This window comes from Vipera ursinii (genome assembly GCF_947247035.1).
Source record: "Vipera ursinii genome assembly, chromosome: 5".
NCBI lineage: Eukaryota > Metazoa > Chordata > Lepidosauria > Squamata > Viperidae > Vipera > Vipera ursinii.
Window position 1 is genome coordinate 51,671,853 of NC_139518.1, and position 25,284 is coordinate 51,697,136.

Consider the following 25,284-nt stretch of genomic DNA (forward strand, 5'->3'; position numbering starts at 1 on the left):
TTTTCTTTTACTTAAAGAAAAGTAAATACGTGAACATTTTGCTTAAATTTTGCACATTCTATAAAAAATGGCTAGGAACTCTGATGACTTAACTTGGAGTTGACAGGATTTGGAGTTGTAGAGGAAACAAGGTCTCTTTTTCTGCTTAGGAAAGCATACCATGAAGATTCTTTTGTGTGTTATGAAGAGATCCAACAAGGTTCCTTTGCTAGGACTGTTACGACTCTCTGTGTGTAATAGAGAGAGAAACAGGGACAAGTAAGGTAGCTAGTAAACACTAACAAAGCCTCAGGTTTTTTCCCTTCCTCCCTCTTTCTTTTCATTCAACTGTTTTCTTGGTTTGCAGAATATCTGTCAACCTACCTCCTTACCTTCTACAGCTGATTATCTATTGTGATATCTTCCTTTCCTCTAGAATTGAAGATATTAGCCTCCTGTAATTTTCTGCAACTAAAATTATGCCAGACTATCCCATTCGGGAAAGATGAATATGTATATATGTGTTTGTGTGTGTGTGTGTGTTTTGTATGTATGTATACTGTATATAGTGTATTATATATGTATGTATGTATGTGTAAATATGTGTGTGTGTGTTTATATTGAAATAATTTAGAAAAATTACATTTTAACAATATAAACTTAATATATTATTGTAGTTTTTGGATTTTTCTTCTGTGTACATACTAAAGAACTAAACTCTAAACAATTTTTGGAATTATCACAGGCTTTTTTAGAGATGGCCTATACTGAAGCAGCTCAGGCAATGGTAGAATATTATAAAGAGAAACCTGCAATGATAAATGATGATAAGTTACTCATAAGAATGTCTAAAAGATACAAAGAACTTCAACTAAAGGTAATATCATTGTTTGTCATGTCATTCTGTTAATCTGGCTGTTCAGAAATGGTCTTCAACTGCACATTTTGGTGTACAGATAAAATTTTATTATTTATCTTCTTTTTCTGAAACCATCTACTGTAGTGATTCATATGTATATGCATTGTTCATTGACAGGGCCTATTTCCTATTCAATTTGTTTAAACATACCAAATAATGCAAACAAAATTTATAAATCATGAGTTCTTTTAAGGTTTCTTTTCATTTGGTCTTTGACTTATTATGTGATTGACCAAGCAATTACGGTACATATTCCCCACAATTCAGAATGCAAAACCCACCAAGTTTCCTTACTAACCTATGAAATAATTGGAGCCTTTTTTCTTAAAGGACCATTTCTACAGAACACTTTATTGCAGTGGCTCTGTAGAGTGGGGGATTCACTGTGGAATAGATTTCTGATGCCTTCTTCATTACCCTTCCTTCGTCCCTCTTCCTTCTGGAATCCTTCCCATAGAATGTATTATTGTAGTCACTTCTAGAGAAAAGAGCACAGCACATTGTTGAGATAGATTTTTCATGCTTTCCTTTTCTTCTCTTCCATATCTCTGTACTAAAGATAAGTAATTCCATACCTATCCTTACATGGAGACAAGGCGATGTTGTGTCCTGATGCCTTGTCTCTTTTAAAAATAATCACAAGTACATTTTACTATTTCCCCCCCTTCCTCATTGTTTGGTAGACTTGGATATTCAGTGAGCCTAATATGCTATATGTTCAGAGCTGAGAAGTTCAGATGATGTCTTTAAGAACTTTAAGAAAGGATATCAGTATTTTATTTTAATTCTGTTGACTCTCTTTTAATTAGGAACAAAATTAGGAACACAGTCTGGAATTAAATGCACCATCCATAGGTATATATTTTTTTAAAACAAAAAGGCAATTTAGAGGTGTAATGAGACCCCAGAGAGCCCCTCCCACTGGCAATTTGGAGCAATTTTTTAGTAACAGTTCCCGTGATTTTTTTGCAAAGTTGCTTACACATGGGTCTTCCAGTCATTAGTTTTATTGTAGTTGATGCCATAATATATAGTGAGAATTCCACTAGCATTTCCATTCAATAAGAAAAATTGCAAGTGGGTTGTTAGCCACATGAGGCATTCTTTCCAGATCACACGTGGCAGTTTCCTTGCCAGACCTGGAGAAGAAGACCTCATGTGGCCGGCAGCTGCTTCACAAAGAGTCAGACCAGGCATGCCTCATCAGCAGTGGAAGCAAAAAGACGGTGGGACAGTGGAATGAAGGGTGGTGAGGGTGATCGCAGATGTTAACTAAGGTGGGGTAGCTGCAGCTTTGATTTGCACCACACTGCTGATCCACACTAGAGTTGGGCTTTGTACTGCAGTTCAGGAGTCTTTTGTAGCCTTGGAGTCATATGCACATCAAGAAGCCCCTTTGTACCACACTGCTGGGTCAGGCTGAGGTTGGGTTTTGTGCTGCAAAGGGCTTCATGCTGCAGCTCAAGGCTTCTTGCATCCCCAGAGCTCTGGCATGCCAAGAAGCCTCTTTGTGCCTCACTGCTGGGCTAGGCTGAGGGTGAACTTCATACTATGAAGGACTTTGCCCGGCCCCTCGTGTGACATTGCACTTTACATCTCTTACCAATGGAAATTCCATTCCCAGCTGTAGTTGTAAATTAAGGAATACCTATACACATCAACAAGGAATTAACTGAAAAGTACAACCAATTTGATTGTTTATGATGAAAACTGGAAAGAATTCATGAAGGACACAATGGTGAGGATAGGCCATTAACTATATATGCTAGCCAACGTTATTTTAAAGAATGTTGGAAGTATACATTTATTTACAGTTGCAATATGTTTATTTTGCTTAGAAACCAGGAAAGAATGTGGCAACAATAATCCAAAATATCCATTCTCAAAGAGAAAGAGATACGTTGAGAGAAGCAGACAGGTATTTTTTCATATTGATATTGTTCTATTTTCGTGATGCATGGAAAAATAATGTGATTTCAGTAGAGGAGACTGGTCCTTCCAAATAATTTGGAAACAGGCTACAAATTTTAGAAAAAAATATTCATGCCAGACAGGCTTTCAAATATAAGACTAGTAGTTCCTTACCGTTTTAAGTTTTCTCCCATTTGAACAACAATGATACGTTATAAGTACTGTTTGCTTTGTTTAAAAAATATCACTTTTATTCTGCATGGACTGTTTATATCTACCCAATAAAAGCTGTCCTTGTAGGATAAAGCAAGAAGCCAGTTTCCCCTAACTTTTCTTGCAAAGAGTCACTTTGTTACTCCTTTCTTTCCTGCTTCTGGAAAGTGTGGACCAGCTGAGCTATTCTTGCAAATGCTCCAGTAGTGAAGATCTTGGCCAGCCTTTTTGCAAAGGGGGAAGATATCAGCAGCTAGCGATAGCCAGAAATGGAGGGATGCAGCATAGAGAGGCAGAGATGGGAAAATAGCTTTGCTTCAGGATCAGAGGCCTTGGGATCATCCCATCTTAGGAATCAAGATCTAAATGTCCTTTCCCTGCATAAGTGAATAAATATCTAATATCAGCACCAGAGCTGTTTAATTATATGAACAGTGCTGAAATAGTTTTAGCATTTATTCAGTTCTTAGACATATGGGGAATTTTTCCTGACCATAAAAATATATTAACATTTTACGCTTGTTTCTGCTCCTCTGATTACATAATACAGTTTATGATACAAACCACATGGCAAATATTGTTATTCTAAGGCAAGCATGATAGTCAATATTATTGACAATTTGAAATGTATATACTACTTCTAAAAACAGACAACCATAAAATAGCTGTAGACCTTAAGTAGCAGCTGATTTATTTATGCTTATATGCAACATGCTACTCTTTCCCTGTGCTGTAGATATGGACTGGAAAGGCCTCGTTCCCGCAGCCCCATAAACTGCTCACTTTCCCCAAGATCACGGACTCCAAGCTTCACTTCCTGTAGTTCCCCTCGTAGCCCATTAAGCACAAACCGAACAGAGTGGGGAAATGGAAGAGAGCCATGGGATCAGTTTCCTTATTCTCAGAGAGAGGAAGATAAAGAATTATTGCCTTGGAGAGAGAATGTGGAAGAGAAAAGAGATAGGAGTGACATGTGGACTCATGAAAGAAAACATTATTTACGGCACCTGGACTTGCAAGAACATGTTGAAGCAACCCGAGGGCACAAAGAAAAATATTTAAGAGGGGGCTCACCCAGTGCAAAAGGGGCTTATCTTTTGCCTGCGTATAAGATGAGAGAAGATTGTTATAGAAAATCATCTAAGCAAAAGTCTGATAAATATCCAAATCAAACGCTGGATGTTGCTTTGAAGGGCAAAAGAAAGGAAGAGACAAGACCGAGAGAACATAAACATTCTCATTGTGAAGACACAGCTAAGGAGGAAATGTCAGAACAAAAGTCCATCATGATGCCTGACACTGTCAGGCAAAAGCAAAGTGATAAAGACAAATTAAAAGACAATGCTAAAAAGGCAGAGGACATGTCACCTGGTATAGCCGAAAGAAATAATGTAAAGAAACGAAAGGAAAATGGAAATGAAAATGAGGTAATAAGTACTATAACCATAAAAATAATGTCAATTCATTATTATTAACATTGATTATGAAAGAACTTCAGTTGTTTTATGGACAAAACTACAAAAATCTTGCTAACAACATTTATTTTGTTTAATTAGACTACATTTATTTCTGCAAGCTCAGTAAGTACTCAAGCTAAACAACAACAAAAATAACAAAAATCTTGTGGTATATTATATCTATATACTACTAAACCTCTGTCTATAACCTTTAACTAGATGAAATGGTGCATGATAGGGCAAAACCTTTTGAATCAAGGTAACTCAAATGGGCTGACTTACAAAACAAATCCAAAATCCAAGATTATGGCTCTTATGTAATTGAAATTTGGCAAATTTTATATAAAATGGTTCAGGAATTCAGTTGTTACTGCTTTGCACGCTTGCACACACAGAAGAGTACTAAATGAGAATTTTAGGAAGGTACAGGAAGTACAGGCAGACAAGACCATCTATAAGAAATTCTTTAGAAGTGTTATCTCTTTTCTCAAATAATGTTATTTAAGATTAGGGCAAATTCTCCCTTAAGCCCTTCTCTTATCATTTCACAAAAAAGAACTTGAGGGAAAAATTCTTTCATTCTTAAAAGATTTCTCAGTTTGTAAATAGACATAAAAAGCTCCCTATATAGCTTGAGACCTTTCCCCAGGATGGAAGGTGCTACCTGAGTAAATACCGTTTTTTGAACTTACGTGTTGAATACCTTCTCCTCCAAATTTGGTGTACTCTTTACATTAATATCATTAAAGTTTATTTAATGCTGTTTACATTTTAAGATGTGTTTTGATGCACTATATACTCATTATTATTACTTGTGTATTCTATTTTATGATATGATATGATTTTAAATTTTTTTAAACAAAATGTATTATTACTACATAAATCCATAATTATTTATTTATTAGCAAATATAAATAATTATTTATCATGGCATTTATCATTAAAGTTTATTTAATGCTGTTTACATTTTAAGATGTGTTTTGATGCACTTTATACTCATTATTATTACTTTTGTATTCTATTTTATGATACAATATGGTTTTAAAATTTTGTTAAACAAAATGTAAGTATTATTACTACACAAATCCATAATTATTTATTAGCAAATATAAATAAATATTATTTATCATGGCATTTGAGTCAATGTAGATAAATATTAATATTATTTCTTATAGTTATTTGTGCAAGTTAAGATTTGAAGGCCATGGTAGGTGGCATTGAACCAGATGTTTTTTTTTAAAGTCTAGTATAGTTATCCCAAAGATGCTTTTTCATGAGGCAACTGGACTTTCTTGTTTTTCTTTGAAGATGTTTTGCTTCTCAAAATGTCTTCAAAGAAAAACAAAAAAGTCCAGTTGCCTCATGAAAAATCATCTTTGGATTAACTATGACCTGGATGACTGAGAATCTGCATAGGCATTTATCTAGTACAGGAACTAATCTGGGTCCGGATGATGATGTGTGTGCCTTCTTGAGGTCCTGAATGAAGCACAGGATATAAATCTAATAAATAAGTAATAAAGACACCACTCATGATTTATTCTTAAAAACAATTTGTAATAAGCAGTCTATATGTTTATTGTAATGTTCCTAATAAAATTTGCCTTTTCGTTGCAGAACTGGGAGAGCGGAAGTGACATGGAAGCAGAAACTTGGTATCCAACCAATATGGAGGAGCTTGTAACTGTTGATGAGGTAGGAGAGGATGATCTTATTATGGAACCTGATATAACTGAACTTGAAGAAATAGTGACTGTAGGTCAGGAAGAGGAAGAACGTTCCCTAAGGAGTGCCTTAGCTGCTGGATTGGAAGTAAAGAATGAACACAGTTTATTAAGTACAAAGGAAGACAAATCTAATATATTGGAAGCCACCATAGAATCAGAGAAAGAAAATGCAGGTGTAAGTGGCTCTGAAGGTGATAATACAATGACTAAAGCAACCCATCTAAACTTTGATACTGAAGATAAACCAAATGAATTGCACGAAATTAGGTCTGAAGAGGATTCAGATCAGCACGATAATGACAGAAAAATAGATGAAAGTTCTAATTCTCAGTTAAAACTGGAGAAGCAGTACGTATCTTCAGATCCTTCAAAGGAAGAACACTTCCAGCAGAGTGACACACTTGTAGATGATTATAAAGAGATAGAAACTCTGGAAAGCAGGAATAATGAAGATAAGGATATCCTGGCAAAAAAATCTCAAGAAGAAACAAACTGTGGAAGTGAGGAAAAGCCAAAGACTCAAGGTATGTTGTACCTTTTCCCTTATTTTTATATAAGCAATACATTTAAGTTTACTGTATTTCAATATAAATGTGTGTTACTCAAAGATTTTAATTTTCCGGGCAATGAGCTAGATTGATGAACTGATTGTCAACATTAAATCACATCAAATATTATCAAGGATTTTATCTAAACGTTTAGCAAATACTCTTGAAGAGTTATCTTGTTATGACCTCTTCTAGGTTCCTACAATCTAAAACATTTGAATGCTATCTTAAATTACTTAGAATTATCAATGTGAAGAATAATTATTCATTTATGACTTGATTTTTTTTAAAAAAAAAACGTCTTTAGGGATCTCATGAAGCAGGTTGCTGTGAAATGGGTTTCTGGGTTCTCACATTTCATTTTAAACAAGATATCTGGGGAGATAAGAGCCTCTACCTAATTGCTTGGTCCTTACTCAGTCTAGCTAATTAAGTTAACCAATTTGCAACTGAATCCATGGTTCCTGGAGGTGATTAATTTCTTTCTGAATGAGGGAATTGCTTCCTTGAAGGCAGTTACTTAACTTTTACTGGAAAACCCCTTCATAAATCAGCAACAATGGTTTAATTATATCATCTCATCATTTAGCGATCACAATTCATTTCTTAAATCAGAAGTGAAATGGTCACTAAGTAAACAAGTGACTGAAAGAGAGACCCAACAAGGATTACTGGTTGTTGCCATCTCATTTAGATAACGTTTTCAAGTACAACTACATTAGTGTTACTCTCACTTTGGCCTGCATTGTTGTCAGGTTCATGCAACTGGATTGGAAGTGTGCCCATTGGTTGCAAACATTTTTTTAAAAAAAATACTGTCATATTTATGGACACTAAACAAGGTAGCCATTAAATGAGGCTATATATACCACTATCAAATCTTCCATTATTTGCTAATGTGATAGAGAATTAGAAGTAACTGGATTTAAATGATTATCTGGCTCTATTTCAGTCAGGCTTGCAGCAGTTTATGTTACTGATATTGCTTTGATTATACTATTCAATACTATTGACTACAGAATCCTTCTGAGTAATCTATCAGGGCAAGGAATTGTGAAAACAATTTTAATGTAGTTCCAGTGTATTTGTTGGGACAGTTCAACTTTTCAGTTTTGCCTTCATATTTTAAGGATATTTTTGTTTGCTAGAAAATAATTTGATAGATGTCTCCTATAGGAACTTTTTATTTAATATTTTATCACTAGGGCATAACTGCACTTTGTGCTTTAGGATCATTGTGCTTTGTAATATTACAATTTCCAAAATACTGAAATGTAACAATTTAACAACTTCACCTAAATTCTTAAGAAAAAGTAGATGGAACAATGCATAGTAATTTTAGAGAACATCATATGAAAGAATCCCTGAGTGATCTAAAAAATATTTTGTGGGTAGTATTGTAGGCTTAAGTGTATGTTAAGAAACTACTTTTATTCAAAATGTTCCTCTGTTTTTAAAGCAAATTGTAGGTATACAGAAATAAAAACTCCTGATCTCCCAGAAGTTGAATCAAAAAAGCTGTATTTTTCACCATCGTGGGAACAAGATGATGTATTTACGGAGCTCAACATTCCACTAGGTTTGTCTGATTAGAAGTGATTCACATATAATGTTACTTTTTACAGTATCTTTTAACTTACAGAACAATGTATCTTGAGTTTATTCAGAGAAGTTTTCTATCTTAAGAACAATATTTAAAACTCCAGAGTCAAGAAAATACTGTGGTTAGACAGAATCTGAAAAATCACAGATGTCCAGATGTTCAATATGTAATGTCGTGTATCTGATTCTGAACAGACTTAGGTTTTATTAATCGAGTGATGACAACAGCATGGATCAATTTTCTTTAATGAACTGAGAAAAATCAGTTGATTTTTGCTAATTAAATTCAGGGAAGCAGCCTGCTGCAAGTGAGTGAATAAACAAAATATAAACAGTTTTTTTGCTTAGCTGTTAGAATGGTTAAAAATGATAATGAAGATAATGATGCATACCGGTATATGGAAATTGTGATAATCAAGGAGAGGAAAGATGAGAACTTCAACTTTCTGCATATTACATATTTAAATTGAAATGTTAAAAACTTAATTGGAATCACCAATCATGGTAAAGTAAATAGGATTAAATGTATGGATGAATGGTACTGACTGGATTTTATTATTACCGGTAGCTGCAGACATCCTACTAGGAGCCCAAAACAAGAGCAAGCTTTTAAGGAATCTCAACAAAAAAACCAAAAGGAGAGAAAAATAATTGAAAGCAATGAACACTCACTTTAAAATGCTAAGTCATCATGGGTTTGATTGATTATTTGACTGCTGCATTTCCATCTGTTTCCCCAAGTCAGAACTACTATAAAACAGAAAGAATCCCAGAATGATGAAAGGAAGTGGAATTTCTCACTTCTTTTTTCCCTTCCATTCTTTAGAAACAGAGGATAAATTTAGTTTATTTGCAACTGTAAGCCTTCCTTCTAATATTTGGATTTAAAACCCTCTTTTCTCTAAAAGGAACAAAAATAGACAAGGAATGAAAACGGGTAATAGATCCAGATCTTTTTTTAAGAAATGCAGGTCTGGCATGTGGAATCTTCTTCCTCTAATCTTATAAATTGATCAAATAAAAAATAACATCTAATATTTACATATTTCTATAGTTCTTTTATTAATACAAATGGCTCAAATGTTCTGTGTTGAATTTAAAACATGTAATAATTGCAGGATGAAAATAATTAGACAGTATGTTTACTCACTGAATAATTAGACGTGGAAACATGAAAAAAGCTACTATTAGGTTTTCTGTGAAATGGTATCGGCTATGCTATATAGTCCTCGAATTACAACCACAATTGAGCCCAAAAATTCTGTTGCTAAGTGAGTTTTGTCCCATTTTATGACATTTCTTGCCTCAGTTGTTAAGTGAATCACTGCAGTTGATAAGTTAGTAACTCATTTGTTAAGTGAATCTGACAAGTGAAATCAATGGGGAAGCCAGACAGTCATAAAAGGGGATCCCATGACCTTGGGACACAGCAATGATCATAAATATGAATCAGTTGCCAATCATCTGAATTTTGATCACAGGATCATGGGGTGCCGCAAAGGTTATAACTCTGAAAAACATTTGTAAGTCACATTTTTCAATACTGTTGTAACTTTGAACAGTCACTAAATGAACTGTTGTAAGCTGAGGACTACCTGTAGTTCATTAGGACCTAAAGGATAATAATGAACTATGGGCTAGAGAAAAGCTCGCTGAAGAGGGAGAGCTGCAGCATGACTCTGAAAGCTCAGAAGACAAAACCTCTGGTCTCGGTGACCGTCCAGACTGGATCTTACAATATTATCCTGGGACACATATTTGTAATAGTTCATTATTCAAATTGACAACAAGCTGATTATTATAATTCATTTTTTATAGGTGTGGAATTTGTTGTTCCCAGAACTGGCTACTACTGCAAACTTTGTGGACTTTTCTACACAAATGAAAATGCAGCAAAAATTCATCATTGTAGAAGTACCATTCACTATAAAAATCTGCAGGTAATAAAATAAAATTATTATTTTATTCAGATTATTAAATTATCCAAACTACTGATAGTATATGGAAGATCTTTAGCCCAAAAATGTATTCTACTGTGGTACATGCATCATCATTGTTCATTATTGCAGCATTATGTCTCCCTGCCCAGCTCAATTTTATCATAGTTGTTGTTGTTAGCTGCGAAGTCGTGTCCGACCCATCGCGACCCTATGGACAATGTTCCTCCAGGCCTTCCTGTCCTCTACCATCTTCTGGAGTCCATTTAAGCTCACGCCTACTGCTTTTATCATAGTAGTGGTGGACAAGAAAGAGTATTTTAGAAAGTGCACCCCATTATAGTAGACCAGAAAACTGCGTGAAATAGGGTGTAAATTATATTACTTTAGTAGCATACAGTCTCTTTAGTTTGTAGAGGTTAGGTAGTGAAATACCAAGGTCAATATCAAATCTCTTGAAGAAAGAAAATGATAACTATGCTGAATCATTAACCAAATAATATAAAAGTAGAAGTCCCAAAGAGATTCCAAGAGGAGGCAATATGACTGATAGCCAGCAGATTAATACCATGAAGCACCAAATTGGTTGCGGCTTCTGAACCATAAAAAATACTGTTTAGTCTCAAGGCGTTGTCTGAATTGGTTAAGGAAACAACATTAGACTGAAGACCGTCACTGTTTCATTTAGTGACAGACAGTGAAGTAAAACTTAGATTTTCACAGTGAAGTACAACAGCTTTTTATGTAAAACTTTCTTGCAACAAGAAGCTTCGTATGAGACGTAAAACCAATCATCCCGTCAATTCCTCTCTATATATAATAGTTCTAGCAAGAGAAGTAGCCAACTTTGCATTTTCTAATTCAGTTTCCGCAATCCAAACATTACTTTTACTTGAATTCATGGTTCACAACTGTAGCAGTAAGCAGATTGTCTTCACTTTTTTTTTCTTAAATGAGCATTAAAAGATACTAACATTAGGTTTTTATTACAATAAGCAGAGCTATGCCTTCAAGTTCCAGGGGTCTTCACAATACTATGCTGTTGTTATTCCTCCCCTGTCTTGTCTTACAAACCAGGGTAACCACTCTGCTTTGCAAAGGAACAGTAGATATCCTGCCTCTACTTAAGGTAGAATGGGAAGTTTACTCCTGTAATTTCACAACTTGAAACAAAACAGTATCTTCAGACTGATTCTTCATCCCATTGATTTCAAGTGTTCTCATCTTTAATAGCTACTAGTTTACATGACTGATGTGAAGGACATATACATGCCTACAATGAATCTGGACAGACTATCACCAGTGCCATCATTTATTACTGGAGAGTATCTGTTTCAGTTCAAGATGCTTCTCTTTGATCTTTCAACTCCAGCAAAAGAGTATTAAAATGCAACAGGGTTGTGTGAGTTCACTTAATACTTTCAAATGAGATAAGTTTTTCATTACTTTAGTAATTACCTTCTGGCAGCTCCTTCAAAGGAAGAAGTAGTTGCTAATGCCAGAGCTATATTAGATCTAGCCAGCTTGCACTTTTGTGTCAACCAATTTGTTCCCACTTCCTGAGATTTTTGGGACTTGTGCTAGATTCTCCAGTACTTTTTTTCCAGCAGGCAAGATTACCTCACACTCTATCTTGGCATTTTAGTCTACAGCAATAGTATCTGCTTGCATCCTCCAGAGTCTGCTGGGTTATGTGGCCACTTTAAACTTGCAGTAGATCACATTGAAGTTTTCCCAAGCGAATTAGCACCTCTTCACTTCAACCCTCTATTTATAACCATCCACAAACACAAGATAGTATTACGTGCTGATATCCAGTTTCTTCCTCAGATTGTTCCTTTTTCCTCATTTTATGAAGAAAAAATATTACTATCAGTTTTTTTCAAGTCATATACTGCTATTTACCCTAAGAGCTTTGAAGAATGTTGTCCTTCATCTACATGTTCATCATGTAATAAAATAAAACAAATTTAGGAAGGTATACAAAACAGGGACTTCAAAATACCAGGAATACTAGGAAACTGTAACCTATTAGGACATCATTTCAGAGTTATTTCTTTTGCTACTAGTATACTCCTAATACTTTTCCTGACCCTTGCCCTGCCTCCCTCACATTCCTGCAGAATGCCTGCCCCATACACTCATGCACCCTCCCCAGTCTGTGCTTCGTCCTCGCAGACCCTTCCTGGCCCTTGTCACACCTCTTGGGCATCCTCCCCAACCTACACCATTGGGCACCTTCCCAGACCTGTGCCATGCCTCTCATGCACTTCTGTTTATTCTCTGAACCTTGTTGTGTCTCTTGCTTATCAACTCACTCACTCCCCCACCTGGCAGCACAGCTATTTATTTGTCTACTTGCCATGGACTAGCAATTTCCTGCTGGCTTCCCCACTGACTTGTGTGAAGCCGGCAGGGAATGTTGGAAATGAGAATCAGGTGACTGTGGCAGTGCACATCACTGAAGCAGACACAACTTTTCCAAATTTCAATCCCACAGGAGCCATGGGTTCCAATTTTTGAGGCAGTATTTAAGTTAGTTCATTTGAGATACGTTGATTCAAAGATTGTTGCCCTATGATGTACTATTTTGCCCGGCTGAATGTTATAAACAATCGGATACAGGAGTTTTAGTAATATATAGACATTATTATTTGGTGTTGCGTTTTTCTGTTTTGAACAACTTGCCTCCAGAAGTTATGGGTGCTCCAACATGGAGGTTTTTAAGAAGAGATTGGACAAGCATTTGTATGAAATGACATAGGGTTTCTTGCCTCAGCAGGGGGTTGGACTAGAAGACCATCAAGGTCCCTTCCAACTCTGTTATTCTGTTGTTCTGAACAAATTGTGTTTTGGATAAAAAAAGTGAAGCGAGTAGAAAGAAGGCAAAAATGCTTTTTTGGCACTTTCAAATGTACTTTTCCATGGCATACTGAAGCTCATATTATCATTTTCATATGTTATGAGAATGATGGACATGCCATACTTCTCAGTTAAATCTAAAATGAACTAATTAGAACAGTGTTTCTTAAACTTTGCAAGTCCACCAAGCAATTTGGATCACAAACAGCCCTTTATAAGGAATACCTGTCTGTTTCAATCAATTGGTCAATGAAAAGAAGATTGAAATGAAACATGCTTTAATATTACACTTTTTCCCTTTAACCTCTCAACTTTAAAAACATAATGGGATGTATAAGAGTGCAATCTGGAATAACATTTATGAATTTTAGAATCAGTCTGACAATGAGTCTGTTTCAATATTTGGCCTCCATTGTAGTGAGTGCTGCAAACTCTCTTTTACGATGCTGAAGAAAGATAGTAGGATTCCCAGTGCCTTTCACTTAAAAGCATACACTCTTTTTAAACAATGATTTTTCCCAGTTATTTCAGAATGTTTGATTCAGGCCTCAAAAATGTTCTTGACAAGATAAAAACAATAAGGCGCACATAGGTTAGGAAGCATTAAGCTAAATGCTAAAATACTTCAGTTTAATTCTCTAGTTGCAAATCTGAAGAATTTTTACACATCGTAACTTTAGAGATCAAGAGAAGATTGTCACCTCACCTTGGCCTCTCTTTAGAGCAAGAAGTGAGATGATGTACACAGCATGGTAATAAGCCATGCACAAGCTTAAATGAAAAAGGAGACGGGAACAGGTGAAAAGCTTGCCTTTAGGATTCTTGGTGTTCCTTTAGCATAGCCACTAAATCTAAGACCAAAGCAGTTTTACATAGCTGGTTAAATGTGGTATTTGCTTATTAAGATCTGGACATATTAATGGTTTTAGTAAACCTAAGCAACAGATGAATCTGTTTTTAAGAGTGTGAAGTAAGTGGCATTGCTTTGGCCCGGCTTCTTTACAAGAAGGACTAAGAGTATCAGTTTCTTGTAGGTGTGTGTGTTGTGCATGTGTGCATATCTACTGAATTTAACTTCTCACTAAGTGCACAGCTGTTCCAAAGGCTCTAATTTACAGCAGTAGTATCACCTTGCCATTTGCCCCCTACCCAGATCTTGCTTTAAAGAGCCTTCAAAACCTGGCTCTGCTCCCAGGCCTTAGGCTAGTGCCTTAGGCTAGGGTGTTATATGGCTTTGTTTGGAGGCTGACATATGCATTCAACAAACAAATAAATAAATAAGCAAGCAAGCACTAGGACTGAGTAGTTCCTGAAGGGTGAAGAGGGATCATACTGGAAAAATAAGAGAGATAATACTATGTAGAGCCCCATATATAACTGATTTGGGGCTGTTTTCAGCGCCAAAGGTTACAGGTAGTCCTCAATTTATGACAATTGGGACTGCAAAATTTGTCATTAGGTGGTACTGTTGTTAAGTGAGGCATCATGTGACTGCACCCAATTTTTACAATCTTTTTTGCCATAATTGTTAAGTGAAACATCACATGACTGTCACTTGCCCTCTTCCCAGGTTTCCTTATTGACTTTGCTTGTTGGAGGCCACGGAAAGTTGCCATTAGTGATCAGGTGACTGCAGGACATTGCAACTATCATCAGCACAAGCTGTTTGCCAAAGTTTTAGATCATGATCATGCAACCATGAGATAGTCGTAAGGCCGAGGATCAGTTGTAGGTCACTTTTTTCAGTGCTATTGTAACTTCAGATAATTACTAATGAATGGTTGGTTGTAAGTTGAGAATTACTTACATAGACATTATTTGTCCTCCCTTCCTATTAATTTTTTTAAAATATTGTAAATTTATTATTTTGATTGTCTTGCTTATATTTCATATATTGCATTGTGAGTAGAGGAAAATCCTAGGTATATATAAAAGTGAAACTAAATCTGCACTTAATATATAATTTTAAAGCATTCCTAAGTACTCTTTAAACAACTCTGATTCAAAAAGAAGTTTAAGAATTACATGAAACAGTCACCAACTTTTTAGTAAATATATTCAAATCATTCTTCTCCAGGGAATATTGTACATTATTTAGTCTAAGAGAAGTTCATTACAGCTCGACCTCGAGATACAACTGGCTGTTGTATACAACTTAATGGCTGTTTGAAGTTATGACAGACCTCCCCTCAAAGTTACATATAACCTTTTTTTTCAAACTTACGGCAGCTGCAGCACTCCCACCGTCATTCGCCCTTACACAGGGACACTGCAGCGCCCCCTGCCGCTCTCCCCAACGTCCTGCTCTAATGGGACCCTGCAGTGCTTGAGCCTCCTCCCCATGCCTCCTGGAAACTGCCACCATTTTCAGCACTGGCACACACAATTCCTGGCAGAAATGGTGGCGGCTGCTTTCAGAGCTTTCTGCTCTGATCAGCTGGCCACTGTGAGACTGCAAACTCTCCTAAGCTTTGGAGAAACTAGCTGCCTACATGCAAAGGTGACAATTTCAGGATGAGCTTCCCCAAAACTTGCTTTAATCCCTTGCTTTAATCCCATCTCTCCTGCAAAAAGCTACATTTCTTCAATAAAGAAAATAGAAAAAGCTGTGAAGGACAGAATTGTTGATCTTTCTCCTCTTCCCCATTAAGGTGCTGAAACTAAACTCTCTGCCTCTGCCCTCCAAGTTCGATCTCTTTTTAACCATTTAATTTGCTAAATTTGCTGGATGCCAGGAAAAAGGGTGACAAAATCTATGTGTTATTTACCTTGGTAAGTCACTGCCAGACTGAACAGTAGAGGAAAGGAAGGAAGCAAGCTTGTTTGCTTTGTTTGCCTTGAAGAGCTCAAGAAAAAGTTCAGCTCTAAAGAAAAAGCAGTTAAAGCACAAATGTGCATCAAATAGCTATGGCAGAAGCTGGGTCCTCAAGGAAATTAAACAGGTAGCAAAAAACTTTCCAAAGTTTTCCATGCTGGGTGGCAGGCCTCCCCAAACCTCCACCCCCCTTGAGATATCCCATGTTTGTTTAACGACCTGTCCATTCATTTAATGGTGGCATCAATGAGATTGTGTGTGTGTGTGTCTCTGTGTGTGTGTGTGTGTGTGTGTGTGTGTGTGTGTGTGTGTTAAAGAAGGCTGTCACACATGATTGTCACTACTTGAGACCGTAATGAGCAGGCTCCATTACAGACCCTACTATTAAGCAATTTTAGTGCAAATTGTAATTTTTTCATCATTGCAAAGCACATTATCAAAATTGTATTGCACAAGGATTTCTCAGCAACTCATGCTAGGTACTTGAAAGCATTTTGAATTTTTGCTTTGAGTTTTGAAAAAAAGTGCTAAGTTGTGTTAAACATATCTGCACATGCTCACCATAACATCACTGGTTAAAGAGTAAACCGAGCAAGACTGGCAAAGAAGAGAAGCTGAGGTGAGTTGATACATGTATAGTCATGCTGTCACTGGGACTATAATTATTAGGTTTGTACTTCTTTTTTGATCCCCTGGCGTTATAAATGCTTATATGGAAATACATCATGTACTTAAGGCAATTTAATTGTTAATTATTGTAAAAGCAGTTTCTTTGTCCCACATAGAAATACCTATCACAGCTTGCAGAAGAGAATCTGAAGATGAATGAAAAAGAAAACAGCTCAGCTCAAGATGATACTGGAATTGTCCCTCACTTCGAGCAGAAAAGGCTATGATTTTTTTTTTATCAGGTTGGAAACTTGCTGATTTGTTTGCTGTTCTCAATGATGCACCTTTGGTTTGCACTTTGCTAAAGAAAGGAAATCATTATTAGCTTTTTCTGGCAGCGACACTGAGAGCACCATTAAAAATATAATCCCTGCAATATAGTAAAGCACAAGTGACATATCTGTAAGTAGTAGCATCCATTTTTCCATAATGGATACTGTTCTTTCTAAATCAGAATTCTCAGGGATTTTTCTCCGTGTTACTTGTGCTACAACCTCAGCTGGTCCATGAATGAGGATTATCTGAAAAAGAAACGATCTGAATGAAAACTTTGCATTAGTACTTTTGTTCAATGACCATGCTCAGTAATATACTACAGCTTACATTACATGGCAGGTGCTCCTTGACCTACAACCATTTGTTTGTGACCAAAGTCATTGAATGGCACTGAAAAAAGTGACTTGACTGGTCTTCAGACTTATGATCATCATAGCATCACATGGTTACGTAACAAAATTCAGGTGCTTGGCAACTGGCATGTATTTATGACAGTTGCAGCATCCTTGATCATGTGATCACCATTTGTGACCTTTCTAGCCAGCTTCCAACAAGCAAAGTCAATGGGGGGGGGGGAAGCTAGATTCACTTAATGACCACATGATTCACTTAACTGCAGTGATTTGATTAACAGCCGTGACCAAAAAGATTGTAAAATTGGGCATGAGTCACTTAATAGCCACCTTGCTTAGCAATGAAAATTCTGGTCCAAACTGTAGTTGTAAGTCAAGGGCTATATATGTACGGTAAGGTATTATGTTACTGCTGATAATACTGTTTCTTTTGGGACAGCACTGTCCTTGTCTGGTATAAGGCAGTTTCTGATATATATTTTCAAAGAGAGTTTTGTACTGAAATGGACAGAATTAGAGAAACCCTTCTATTTTCAATTCGTGAACATATGTAGAACTCTAAATTTTTCTAAGGAAAAGTCTAGCATACTATGACTCATGTTTTCCCTGCTAGTCTTATTTTCTACTTTCTTCCATGTTTCTTAAAACTAATTTCTTTTAAAGCCATTATTTGCTAAATCCCAATATATTTGCACAGAAATACAATAGTACTTCTAGATGAGAAGCTGTTCAAAAGCCTATCTATGCTGCTGTAAGTGCCATGATGGGACTGGCATGTACAAAACACACATTTTTGATTACTTCAGTAAATCAAACATATTTTAACAAATCAAGTGTTCTGAAATGAATCAACTAAATATTACAGCCACATTAGAACTGTCTTAAAATTTAATAATCATAAATTTTACATTAATTATATAGCTGTACAACACATTGTTTGTGAAAAGTTCATACATATTTCACTACATAAAGCATGTATTTATTTGCTTAAGTGGATATAATAATTGCTGGTAACTGCCATCATAAAAAGATACTATAAAATACACCAGATAACAGTTCCTGAACCATATTGAAAGAGCAAGTATAATTGTTTTTGAGCCTTGTTTAGTTTAAAAATTACAGAAAATATGTAATGGAGTTATTCCACCATTTGCTACTTTCAAAGTTGTCTAATTATCCCGTGAAATCTTATTTTTTATTGTAATTTAAAAAATCTGTAGTTTCAAGATCTCCCAATCAAAATCTGATTTTATTATCTGTTTCATTATTATCCTTTTCTTAGTTGCAAGGCAGAGGAACCAATATTTTCATTTCTTTTATTTTTAATAAGTCTGTGCCATTAAAGAACTAATTAAATATCCACATTCCTGTGTCAACTTTAATACAACAGAAACAACAATTTAAGAATCATAAACTTACGACACTTGAGATCCTAGCCTTGGGCTTGACATTGTAAAATAAAGGCGTGCATATTCTTAAAGCACATGCCACATTTCTTCTATTTCAGTAATACTGATTAGTTAAAACATTTTATCCAAAGTTTAAAACTATCTAAGGCAGCTGACAAAATATTAAAATAAGGAATAACAACAAGGAGAAACTAATATATCTCTATTTCTGGTATTACAGAAAAGGCACAGTTGGTCTTTAGGGGGAACATAACTATATTTATGTTGTTTTAACGTAAATCTTAAGACAAAACAATCTCATAGACAGTGAAGAATGCATATTCCAGCACAAGATAGAAGGATGGGAAAATGCATATGCAACCAAAATGGCAATCTTGCTTTGGAATTGTTACACTAAAAACCTGAAATTTAAAAAGACTTGCTTTTCCTCCTTCCTTATTCTTTGCAATCGTATTTATGAGAGACAGGGAGGGAGATGGGGAGCATGCACAGGGTAACTTGAAGAGAATCCAAAGACTTTATTATAAGTATGTAAAAAAGTTTCCTTATTTATAAACAATTGCAAAATATTTGAAATATTTTAAAAACTTTAGGTCTTGCAACACCTTCTCAACCTATTACTTTTTATGGCTTCTTATCACATACCTTTCATTTTAAAACTAAGGAATCTAATTCCAGAGGCATAAAACTTGACAATTTTTGTACTGACTGCAACTCATATTTAGCATTAGGCTTTCAGGGTTTCTTTGTCAAGTCTGATGTATTGAAAGATACTTGAACTGGACCAGATGTTATTATTTATTAATCATATAGTCTTGTTGTAATTACTGGCTTGTAAACATTGAGATGTGTCAGAAGTTTAACCAGGAAGCAGCACACATTTTTATTGTCTATGTATCTTGATCTATTGATGCAATTTATTTCAAATTGCATTTGTAAAAATAAATGAATGATTGTAATAAAGATAATTTTTAATGACTGGTGAGCTTTGGTATCCATAATAACCTTCCTCTGGTCTCCTGTTCTTGTGCAGCCTTCATTAAGCTTTCAATAACACGGACAAATGCTTGGATTGGCTGTGTCCAGACTGCAATGTGCACAAAAGAACTCTGGACTGGAGTTTAAACTTCAACATGAAATCATAATCAACTGTAATTAAATGCTAGCTTTTGTGTATGAGCTGGAGTGATGACAATTGTGATTTATGTCGAAGTGGGCTGATGTGGTATAATTTTGTCTCTTGATGTTAGACTGGAGGCAAGCATCTGGATGATTTCATGTTCTGTTTCAACCTTCCTGTATTTGCCACCAATTCTAAATAGGGAAAAACAATTTACTGGCAGAATGTTTTACTTGTAGCACTGGAGCCATCACCAAAAGCGCCCTAAAAATTACTTGTAGGAGGAGGAAAACCAAATTTTTTGTAGAAAGCTCGAATCACACTGCTGTTACTTCCAAAGAAATTCATCATTTGAATTATGTTCTTGTCCCAAAGGTTAAAGGCTTTAAAGCATTACTAGAAGACAGCTCCATTTTTCTGTTTTAAATTTAGCGTTTCTGAAGGGTCCTTGGTGCTCTCTGAGCTTGTTTGTTTTCTTGCAGACCTTTCATTACCCAAACTAGGTAACTTCATCAGCATATCTGTTGTGAATGGTCTGCCCCCTACTGGTTAGTTCATTTATTACAGGAACAGTATTCAAAATTTAATTTTTCTTTGAACATATATATAAAAATATCAGTAATGCATTATTTTACACAGCCCAGTAATTAAATTACCATTTTAAATAACTCAGTGCCAATTTATAATAAATTCTAACATATTCAGTAAAGGATTACTGATTCAAGAGACTGATGCTCATTATATGCAGGTATGCATTAAATTGTGTACAGTCAAACATTTAATATTTCTGTATTCTGGTATTTAGATTTGTGGGAATTGTTTGTTCCCCTTTTGCATCTTTTTTAAAGATAAACATTTTGAAATTATTGTGCATATTGTAAACATTTCAAACTTTTGTATAGTTTTAAATTTTAACACCATATTGCTACCCAAACCACCCTTATATTTAACCAGCTGTACTGTTACATATAGTTAATGTGGATATTCTTAAGTCATACCTTTTATCATTTTCCTCTTTTTATCACATTAAAAAACACACTTTGTTCATAATATTTGGGGGCTTCTATAACTGCACCAAAAGCTTTTGTGGGCTGTATATGGCCCTGGGGCTCCAGATTTTTACATCTGCTGTAGAATCTCTGCCTAACAGCTTATATGTGAGTTCTGCTAGTAACTTTATTTATTCAGCTGCTATTTTTTCTGACCCATTTAAATTTGCTCACAAAAAGACTCTCTCTCTCTCTCTCCAACCAACTTATCAACTGCAGTGATTTACTTAACAGCTGAGGCAAGAAAGGTCATAAATTGGGCAAAAAACTCACTTAACAAAGCCTCAACAACATAAATTTTGGGCTCAATTGTGGTTGTGATACAGGAATACAGGACTGCCTGTATTCCTTTCAGAACAAGCAGCATTTTTAATAACACAGAAAAAGAGTAACATACATGAAGCCATAAAAATAAAACACATAGATAAGAAAAAAGAATATTGCTACACCTAATCAGGCCAAAACCACTCACTCTACTTTTCCATACCTTTATTTCTTTGTGAAGCATCCTTGTTTCTACCACATTCAGGAAGTAATTTATTCCCTTTCTCAATTCTTTCCTTTTCCTTTTTTGAGACTCTTTGTTAACTCCATCTAACTTTGTCAGTCTTCCCCTTCCTTTTAAAGCCATGCACTCTTTCTTATATATTTATTTTGTGATTTATATTCATTCATTCATTATATAACCAAACCACAATCTCACTTATTTTTCATGCTGGTCATTCACTTTTGTATTCAGCACACATTCATTCAGGAACCAGTCATTCTTCACCCCATTTTTTCTTTTATTACATTCTTATATATCCCAGTCCAAGATTTAGTTTAGTTTACTTGTAAATTTTTCCTGACATATCCAACTCTCATTTTCAAAATAGAAGGAAGCACACATAAACAGCCATTTTTGCTTCTTTGACAATAGATCACATATTACTAGTATCCCCAAATAGCTCTAAGGACAGCCCAAGTGTTTCTTACATGTTTATCCTTAGACAATCAAGGAGACGTTGCCTTATTCTCTAAGCCAGCATTTCTTAACCATAGCAACTTAAGATGTCAGATCCTCAACTCCCAGAATTTCCCTGCCGGCAAGCTGATACTCCATTTATTCTTACACACACTTTACTATCATCACAGACTGCTATTACTGTATTCAGCAGTCAACCTTGCATTTCCTATTTGTGCAAAAGGTTCCATAATTCAGGCCAATTCACTTTTTCCAAACCAGTAGTCATATAGTCACCTTTCTTTCTTATATCCATGCACTTCTCAAATGTTCAGAGACAAAAATCTGCTCTGCTCTGAAGCCTCTGCTTCAGGTTGGGGAACAAAATTGACATGATTTCAGCTATAGTTGGTAACACTACATTGAGAAGAGATGGAAATGGTCCATTGCACATAATTATTGGGCATATTTCTAATTTTATCTAGTCCTTTTGGGGAAAAATTGTTTTAAATGGATCTGATTTTCAGGAAAATATGGTGGGGATCTCCATAATCCTTGCTGGGCATTCTAAATGTTGCTTATTTTCATCTCTTGCACCCTTACTTTCACAACTCAGCCAAACACAGTTAACAAAGCATTCCCTCTACTTTTTGCATTCACATTTGCTCACTTTCTCTTTGTATAGAACAGGGGTGTTAAACTGCTGGCCCAAGGGCCGGGCGCATCATGGCGAAACCGCACCCACCCCATTGCCGGCAATGGAAAAAAGTCACGATATGTCACGACATGTCACGTGACGTTGTGAATTTGACACCCCTAGTATAGAAGAACAATAATAACATTTTTCTATAAGTCAGTCTTAGATGCAATCTTCACACGTATATTACATATCTATATTTCTTTAGTGTTTTCATTAAGTTATGCTTTTCTTACTTATTTCATTATTATCATCACCAGCAAATACGGTAGGACCATAGATAATGCTTTAACTACCCATCATGGCTTTTTAAATCCAGACTTTAGCCTAGATTACCCATGCCACATGCATGAGGGCAATACTTGTCAATTCTGATACATTTTGATCTTGTGGCCATTATACCACAAGCACAAAGTTCAGTTTTACCCCAAACGTGTTCACAAATCACCAGAAACTAGTTTAGACTTCATCTTACCAAATTTCTAGGAGAAGCAATGGCAGAATCTGGGGACAGGGTTACAAGAGGGATTATCTTATAATCCCTATATAGCCACAAGCAAACTAAGTCCACCCTCTCTCGTTTGAATTCCATTGACCCTTATCTAACTCCAAGCAGGTTAATTGATAAGATTCCTGTGCAGAGACATAAGTAGTAATAAATCTGTTTAGCAAGATCTTCACATGTAAACCTGATCTTTCATGCTTGACAAGTTTACAGGTAAGTCAAGAACGTGTGCATACACACAAAAATTATTTAAATACTCATTAATAGAAAAAATTGGGGCTGGTATCCTTAGGTTTAGCTGGTAATAAACAGTGCATTGCACAGGGTGTATTTGTGATCTCTTTCTGCCTTTTAGGGGAAGATTTGTTTTAAATATAAGAATATCTGTTTCCAGGAAAATATAGCAAAATAGACAACAAAAAGAAGGGGGAAAATGATTGGAAAGAAGTAAATGATCAGATTTAGTGTGGAGCCACTCATGCTGTTGCATAAAGAAGCTACACAAAATAGAGAGCCAGTTTGGTCTAGTGGTTAAGGCACTAGGCTAGAAACCAGGAAATGGTGAATTTTGGTCTTGCCTTAAAAGCATGCAAGTCACCTGGGTGACTGGGCCAGTCAATCTCTCTCAGCTGAGATTGCCTCATAGGGTTGTTGTTGTGGGGGACAATAGGAAGAAGAAGGAATATTTGGCAATTTTATTCGTATATAAAAAATGTTAATTAAAAAATCTATAAATACATGGCTGTGAACAATTCATACCTCTGCAAGAGGGAGAATGAAGTTTTAAAATACATACTCTGAAAAAATATACAGTATTAATGAGCTGATCATGAAGAGCCCGTTTCCTGTAAATTCTAAACTTACCTGACTTGCTGGATGAGCCTAAGAGGGTTTACTGCCTGAGGCAGAGAACAAAATGCTCTCCTGCTCTGTTTTACTTTGGCTGCATTACACACCCACAGTTAACAATCATGTTGACTTAATTAATCCAATTCTCTTGGTTCACATAACTTCTTCACATGATTCATACATATTGGTTCTGTTGTACAGGTTGGAATATTCCAGAGTTTTAAATGTTTGGTGGGAAAACTGTAGAGACTGTAGCATTTCCTATATTAAGAACAGCCTCAGGAAACCACCTCAGTTCTTTTCTAACTGCCATGGCAATAATATTTAATATTTCAGAATTATTCCATCCAACTTTATTGGTTTTTGTGGCCTCCCAGGCCCCTTAGAAAGTGTTAATGTATCAGATGAACTACAATAAGCTTTTATTTAATTTAGGACGGTGTTCAAAACTTCCAGTAGGCTTAGTATTAGTTAGCTATCTTTAAAAAAAAAAACAATTGGCAAAAACCTAGGGTGGGCCAATCTGTGACTGAGCCACTGCAAACAGGATAGTTTTCCCCCCACCCTTTTTGCCCCTGTACAGTCTAATAAGAGAGTGAAAAGGAAAACCGCTCTCAAAAATAGGTGCAATTGGAGTAGACCGATTCTTTAGTGTACTCTTAAGCTCCTTATTTTCAAGGAAGAAGAAAGGATAGACTTCAGGTTTGGACAGCATGAGAATTTCTGGGTATGGTTTGTTAATTTATCATTACCTTGGGTGCTCTTTGTTTACTCAGTTATCGTGACCCAGAAATTACTGAGTTACAAGGTTCACATATCATGCTGGTCTTAACAAACTGGTTAAACATATTAAGTGAACACAGGAATTTACAAAAGGTAATTTGTCTAGAATAGAAAAGTCTCTGATCTAAACTTTAGAAAGAAGTGAAATTAAAAGACTTACTATATGGGTAGTCCTCAACGACCATATTTGAGCCCAAAATTCCTGTTGCTAAGTGAGACATTTGTTAATTGAGTTTTGCCTCATTTTACAACCTTTCTTCCTACAGTTGTTAAGTAAATCACTGCAGTTGTTAAATTAGTAACACAGTTGTTAAATGAAATTGGCTTCCCCATTCACTTTGCTTCTCAGAAGGCCACAAAAGGTGATCACAGGACTCTGGGACAATGCAACCCTCTTAAATATGAATCAGTTGCCAAGCATCTAAATTTTGATCATGTGACCATGTGGATGCTGCAACAGTCGTAAGTGTGAAAAACATAAGTCACTTTTTAAAATACCATTGCAACTTCAGTCACTAAACAAACTATTGCAAGTCGAGGATTATCTGTATTATATCCTGTAGCACATCTGTAGTTTACTGAATTATAGTGTACTCAATCTAGTTTTCTATAGCTGCTTAACACACTGAACAATTAACCAGTCTGACTGAATTTCAGTGGC

The 25,284-nt window shown here is 35.7% G+C and overlaps 1 protein-coding gene and 1 long non-coding RNA gene across 2 annotated transcripts in view; one reads left to right on the forward strand and one right to left on the reverse strand.

Annotated features, from left to right (window-relative positions):
• Positions 1–19,650, forward strand: part of RBM20 (RNA binding motif protein 20) — a 79,246-nt gene extending 59,596 nt beyond the window's left edge. Inside the window, exons 7-13 of the mRNA XM_083364091.1 lie at positions 725–856; positions 2,737–2,816; positions 3,759–4,449; positions 6,097–6,730; positions 8,214–8,333; positions 10,175–10,296; positions 16,756–19,650. Coding sequence (XP_083220217.1) covers positions 725–856; positions 2,737–2,816; positions 3,759–4,449; positions 6,097–6,730; positions 8,214–8,333; positions 10,175–10,296; positions 16,756–16,866 — 1,890 coding nt within the window. The 3' untranslated portion in view covers positions 16,867–19,650. The remainder of the gene's footprint in view (positions 1–724; positions 857–2,736; positions 2,817–3,758; positions 4,450–6,096; positions 6,731–8,213; positions 8,334–10,174; positions 10,297–16,755) is intronic.
• LOC310641229 lies at positions 6–16,807 on the reverse strand. The gene is made up of 3 exons (XR_014492696.1): positions 16,762–16,807; positions 1,197–1,376; positions 6–227 (listed from the first exon to the last, which is right to left on the reverse strand). It is a non-coding gene; the product is annotated as an uncharacterized lncRNA (long non-coding RNA).
• Positions 19,651–25,284: the final 5,634 nt, after the last annotated feature.